This window comes from Glycine max, chromosome 17, assembly GCF_000004515.6.
Source record: "Glycine max cultivar Williams 82 chromosome 17, Glycine_max_v4.0, whole genome shotgun sequence".
NCBI lineage: Eukaryota > Viridiplantae > Streptophyta > Magnoliopsida > Fabales > Fabaceae > Glycine > Glycine max.
The window spans coordinates 39347162-39353964 of NC_038253.2; the positions used below are offsets into that span (position 1 = coordinate 39347162).

The window sequence follows — 6803 nt, forward strand, 5'->3', positions numbered from 1 at the left end:
TTTAATCATCATCATATTGAGGGTAGAGTATTATTAATTTTATTAATAATTAATTTAAGTTAAAGAATCTAATTTATTATTTTTAATGAAATTTTCTCTTTTGATTATTTTTTTTATTCACATTTACAAATCTAAAATCTTAAAAAAAATTAATTTTGTTTCACTTAGATCAACAACTAATAGTTATTAGTGGTGACAAGCGATTTAACTTGATCATGGTAGTAATAGCTAATAAATTTTGATTTTAACTTCTTCCTTCTCTTTCACCTACTCTTAACTTTTGTTACTATAAATAACCCCCACTCACTGGCTCACTCTCCTACAACGCATCCTAAATAAGCATCTTAATTCATAGTCTCTTGGTCCTTCCTTCCTTCTTCTGCTCAATAAGTGTGTGCCACTCTAATTAATTACCACCCCCTTCTAGACATAGTTCTTCTCCCTCTGTTCTCTATTCTCTACACTGTGAAACCAAGATGAAGGTAGCATTTGCAGCTGTTCTACTTATATGCCTTGTCCTCAGCTCCTCCTTGTTCGAGGTGTCAATGGCTGGTTCTGGTATGCCTTAAGCCTAATTATTAGTACTAGTACACAATTTGTACTTAACTATTAAGTCTTGCTTCAATTATCATATCATTTCGATCTTGGTGTGTGTATTCATATATTATAAGTTTAAATGTCATGCACAGTAAAAACATCTCCAATAATGCAAGTTCTTGTGAGATTCTTAAATTTAAGAACAGATATTCTTACTGAAATTCATCATTGGAGGAGGTTGACATGACTTCCAGTTTATAACTAAGAACAGATTTTTTATATAAGCAATCGATTTTTATGATTAAACAAATATTTTGTAAGATAATATAAGAGACCATTTTAAGTTCTTAAGTGATTGCCCTCTTGAAATAGAAAATTGTTAAAATTCTTAAATCTAATATGACATGATATATATATATATATATATATATATATATGTGTGTGTGTGTGTGTGTGTGATCCATACTTTCTGTTGTGATTGAAGAGAAATTGGAAGAAAATGAGAGAGAGAAAAAAAAGTTGATTTTTAGAGATAAAAATTAAAGCACTAAATCTTTTTTATTTTCTCTTTAATTTAAATTTAATTTTGTTTTCCTTTATCATTGTATTCTTTCCACTCAATCAACCAAACATAAATGTAATATATATATATATATATATATATATATATATATATATATATATATATTATCAATTAATTAATTTGAAATTATCTTTACAATAAATTTATTATTATTGTTAATAAAACATCAAATTTATCATAGTTAAATACAAAATATATATATATATATAAATTAAATTATATTTTGATATATCATTTTATTTTTTATCTATAAATATTAATTATTAATTTATTAATTTTTTATCAGTGAAAAGAATGCAAACCTATCCTATTTTTTTTCTTTTTCCTTCAAACAACAAATCAATCTTATAAGTAATCTTGTGTCACTTTATTCTTGATATTGACATAACATTAAGATGTAATATTATGGGTTGGAAATTTGGAATCAGCTTTCTGTTCCTCCAAGTGCTCGAAGAGGTGTTCTAGAGCTGGGATGAAGGACAGGTGCATGAAGTTCTGCGGGATTTGCTGCAGCAAGTGCAACTGTGTGCCATCTGGGACTTATGGGAACAAGCATGAGTGCCCTTGCTACAGAGACATGAAGAACTCCAAGGGCAAGGCCAAATGCCCTTGATTATTTTTTTTTTTCACCATCCACACATCAACTTCAAGCCTTTGATTCAGTCACTACCGTGCATGTATATCTCCACCTTAGAGATATTCCACCATGGACCCTTGCTAGCTGATTATGTTTACTACCTTTATTGTTGTGTTTGTGTATTACATAAAGAGAAAAATTTGGTCACTTTAGTTGGATCGGATATGCATGATACATGAGAGTGAGAATAAATCGGGGTCTTCTTTGTCCTCGTGTGAATTTGGTCTGTCTTAATTAGGCTCTATGGATAGTTAATAAAAATGAATTCTCCTTTTGTAAATTGTGAAAATTCACCTTTTAATTTCTGAGGAATAACTTTTTGTTCTTTCATCGGTGCTGATATTTTATGGGTCACGGGCGAAACGATAGATAAAAGCCCCTTATATATAAGTATTATAAAATATAAATATATATTCTATAAAAAAAAAAATAGGCACATATTTTTAAAATAAATTGTATGCTTTATTGCATTTAATTAGTGACTAACAAAATTTTTACAAATTTTAAAAATATGTGTTACCTTTTTTCTTCAATCAATTCTTATGTTATCATCATAAAATATTTTTTCTACTTATAAAATTTTTACCTCGTCTATCATTTACTTGTAAAAAGTGATTTTCTCAAGCATTTCGAGAAGATAAAATTATCAAATCACTCAATCTTTCATGTGACATTCGATGACTTTAAGTAAGTTTTTATTAATTTTAACTTTAAAAAGCTTCTTTTAGCTGATGCTATAATCACATGCACAATTAATAAAATTCTATAAGCAATTAAACATTTGGATGACAATATGCAATTTTAACAAACTCAAGAATTTCAATGGTTGAGATAAACTCATCACCCAAAGTCATTTTTAATACTTTCAATTGAGATAAAAAATCATCTAAATCAACATTTGATGAATCACCATGAGAAAAAGGTATAGTAAACATTAGCATGACATTTTTGCAATTCATTATCATTTAATGACTTTAACTTCTTTGAATCAAACATAAATCTGAAAACACTTTCAGATATTTTTAATTCCTCAAATCTATTCTTTAAAGAAGTAATTCTCATATCCACAACACCTAAAAAATAATTAATTCGAAATGACTCATCAACTGACTAGATTTCTTCATCTTGATTATTCTTGTCAAATTGTTTTTTTTAATAACACGATGTTTTGTTGGAAGTATAGTCTCAACATCCATATCAAAGGCAACACTTTTAGCAATATCCATACTAGATGTGAAGCCTTCATCTCTATACTTCTCAAAATACAACAATACATTTTCTTATTGTTTTATGGTAGTGTCAATGTACATAGACTTAGATTGCAGTTTCTTGCTTACCATATTAATAGAAAATAAGATGTCATACCAAATAATCATATCAAGTAAAAACTCAAAACTCTCAAGTGAATTAACCAAACTCTCTGCTTCACTCTTTGGCTTGGCATCATCACAAAATTTTTGTAATTCCAACAAAGCCAATCTTATTTGGGGACCTTGAAATCTAATAGCTTTCACACTTTTAATTCGACTTTCCCAACGAGTATTGGACAAAGATTTTACTGTTAATCCAAGAACATTATCAAGCAAAAATTTCCATCTTTTTGTAAAACTCGAAAATAATAAATCTATGTGTTGAATAACTCCAAAAAAAATAGCTTTAACACAAGAATATGTCATATCACTAAGAGTTAGATTAAGACTATGACAAGCGCATGGCATATATAATGCTCTCGGGTTTATTTCAAGAAACCGTTTTTAAACTCCTTGATGTTTTCCTTTCATATTAGAACCATTAACATAACCCTGACCCCTCACATCATCAATATTAAGATCAAGAGACTTCAATGCATTTTGTAACTCATTAAAAAGTCTCAATCCAGACTTGTCATCTACTTTTAAAAACTCTAAAAAGTATTTCTCAATTTTTATTTTATTATTTTACATATTTAAACATAATACTATTAGAGTCATTTGTTATTGATGATTCATATGAGGGATGCAATCAAGAACTACAAAAAAATATTTTGCCTCTTTAATGATCGTTATGATGAAACTTTTAATATTGAGGGTCAAAAGAGATATCATCTCATTTTGAATTTTATGTCCAAGATAATGACAATGAATTTCATGATTTTGAATGCGTCTAACATGGCCTTGCATTATCATATCAAATTCCGCAATCATTTCAACCAATCCTAAAAATTACCATTGTTATCTTGATATAATTTTTCATTTGATCCTCGAAAAGTCAAATCATGTTTAGCAGGACATCTCATACCTAAGAATATTTTGACTAAAACTTATCTCTAATGGTCTTTCTCTTTCGTTATCTCTTGTTGCAAGTTTTTATCAACTGTTCTCGTGATATTTAAGTCTCTCGCTAATATGTTGCCAATCTCTTAAGCCATCTTTTTGCTAAAAGACTCTTATTATTAGATTTGAATAACTTACAACAAAAACAATATACTTTATCAACATGTTTAGAATAAATCAACAATTTCCTATCACTAGTCTCACCATTGCTCAACTTTCTAGAATAACAAGCATATGAAAAATGTCTAAAAGTGTTATCTAAATGAAAAACAAGATTAATTTCTCCAATAGGTCCTTTTTCAACTAAAATGTCTTTAGCATGGTTATCAAGATTATCCCAATTTCTAGGATCATAAATATCTAAAGGAGAAATTGATTGTTCCTCATCAATATTACCAAGATTTTCAATATTAGATTCATTTGGCACGTTATTAGACTCACTTAAATCATTAATTTCATCATTCTCACCTACATGATTTTCATTATGCAGAATTTCATTTGATTAATTTGAGTTTTTATGAGAACCTACCCTTTTAATAATGAATAGCTCTTTGTTATGATTTTATTAATTGTTATGCTCGTTTTCTTTCTTTTTTCACTTTCAGATAAATTCTTTTTAGGTAGCATCTTATAAAAGATACAAGAAATAGTCAATTAATGCAAAAAAAAAAAACAATTACACCTAGAAGTAGAAGTTGAAGTTCAGTATTCGCTCACACTTTGCAATTTGCTAATTCCAAAAGCTAAATTTGAATATTGTAAACATAATTAAAAAAATAATATCAAATTAGACACACCAATTAACAATATCAATGTGAGAGAGATTAAAAAAGAACCTTAAAATTTTTCTAATACTTGCATTTTTTAATTAGTTGCATGACTATCTTATATAATTAGCTAATACTAATATTATTGTGTGTGTCAATTCCATTACATCACACTATGGCCCATTCGCTTTTAAGCACCAAATTATCAACACCTTGGGCAAGTGGGCATCCATTTTTTTTGTGGTTGTTTTTTTTCCACCATTGCTAGCTACATTAGATTTCAACATTAACAATTATCCTATAAATAAATTATAAGCATTATTTTTAAAAATAAAATAAATAACAAAGCAACAAAAGATAATGGAAAATTTTGATGCAATACCAATATACAAGCAAAGTGTCAAAGTGTCTCGTGGTCTCGCACTTGAAATTGCTAAAGGAAATTTAGAAAATTTAGTTTTGGATCAAGAATCAGCTGGTCAGACACTAGCAGTCAGCACGTAGTGAGTGGTGAGCGATGAGTCAATAGCTAGTGAGTATATGAACTATGAATATATGATTTGTGTTCACAAATTGTAAATTGCAATCCAATTTCATGTCTTTAAATATAAAATATTATTTCCTTTACCATAAACTTAGCAAATAGTGAAGGATTCTTCATGGTTTTGGTGAAAAATTAATTAATTGGATATTAAATTGTAGAAGTTAGAAAGCCAGGTGTGAAAATCGTAATTTTTTCTTCAAAGGAGAGCTGAGTTGAGTGCATGATTTGCATTCGTTACTTCTTGTCTACTTTAGTTAGTAATACATAGTTCACAAAAATATAATGAATATATATTTTTAAATTTTTTATTATATCTTTTACTCATTTTTCTTTAATTACAAAATAATGTTTTATTTAATGAGTATAACTCAATTAACAACATACTGAGTTCATCTAACTATTTATGTTCATATAACACAGTCAATTATATATATATATATATAACAAATTATGTTCGTATAACATAATCGATAAATTTAATTCAATTGTTATTTTTGTGTTAAATAATTAATGACATAAGATTGATATCACTCTTCTTTAATAACATGGCAACACAAATAATATATATAAATATAATTAGGATATTGAAATGATACTTTTCTATTCTCAAAACAGTTGTCACTATTATCAAATATGGATTAACAATGTGATTTTATATTAGTTTGTTAGACCAATCGATGTAGAAAAAGAATATGGTGACAATCTTGTAAATAAATGAAACATTTTTATATGTCAAAATTTAACCAATGTAAACAATATTTTTTTTTACATAAGTTAAAATTATAACCAATGTAAAAGTAAAGTGTTTTACTTCAATTTTCTCAACCAATGTGAAAAGTTGTGTGAATTTTTAATTTTCAAACTGAAAATCACTCTTGCACTAAACTTCTAGGTTCTTTGGTCATAGACACATTCACTTGTCTTGAACCTTGCTCTCATGCTTCTTTGAACCCATCAAACCTTTCCACTCTACCTTAATGCCTTGTTTGTATCTATTTGATGAACTTGATGTACCCTGAGAAGTTGACTTCTTCTAGCTCCAAGAAGATGTTATCTTCTATTTGGAAAACTAAGATCCAACCTTCTCTCTTAGATCTTGTTGCACATTGACACCTCATTCCATTCCAAGACTCAAATCCAACCTTTGTTCCTTTCTTGGAAAACTTTTTGTTTTTGTTTGAGTCGAGTGCGTGGAGATTTTGCATTTCTCTCAAGAAATCACCAATGTGACATTGTTTAAATTTGTGTGTTGAGTTTAGGAGTTTGGTGTTATGCTTTAGTGGAATCAAGAATGGGCTTAAGCATAGAAAGAAAATTAGAAAGGAAGGGGCAAGTGTAAATTTTATTCCCTTTGAAATCTATGCAATTAGAGTCCCCTTTTTGATATATTCTTCTTATCGTTGTTGCATAAAATTATTAGACC

General features: G+C 28.2%; 1 protein-coding gene across 1 annotated transcript; it reads left to right on the top strand.

Moving 5' to 3' along the window:
- The first annotated feature begins 317 nt into the window (after positions 1–317).
- On the top strand, positions 318–2085 carry GASA27 (gibberellin-regulated protein 27). The gene is made up of 2 exons (NM_001371557.1): positions 318–558; positions 1549–2085. The coding sequence occupies exons 1-2, from the start codon at positions 477–479 to the stop codon at positions 1731–1733; spliced, it is 267 nt and encodes an 88-aa protein (NP_001358486.1). The 5' UTR covers positions 318–476; the 3' UTR covers positions 1734–2085.
- Positions 2086–6803: the final 4718 nt, after the last annotated feature.

Excerpts from the sequence above, each read along its gene's own strand:
- GASA27 (NM_001371557.1), top strand. The coding sequence starts at position 477 with ATGAAGGTAGCATTTGCAGCTGTTCTACTTATATGCCTTGTCCTCAGC. Across the intron at positions 559-1,548 it reads GGTGTCAATGGCTGGTTCTG|CTTTCTGTTCCTCCAAGTGC; the intron begins GTATGCCTTAAG and ends ATTTGGAATCAG.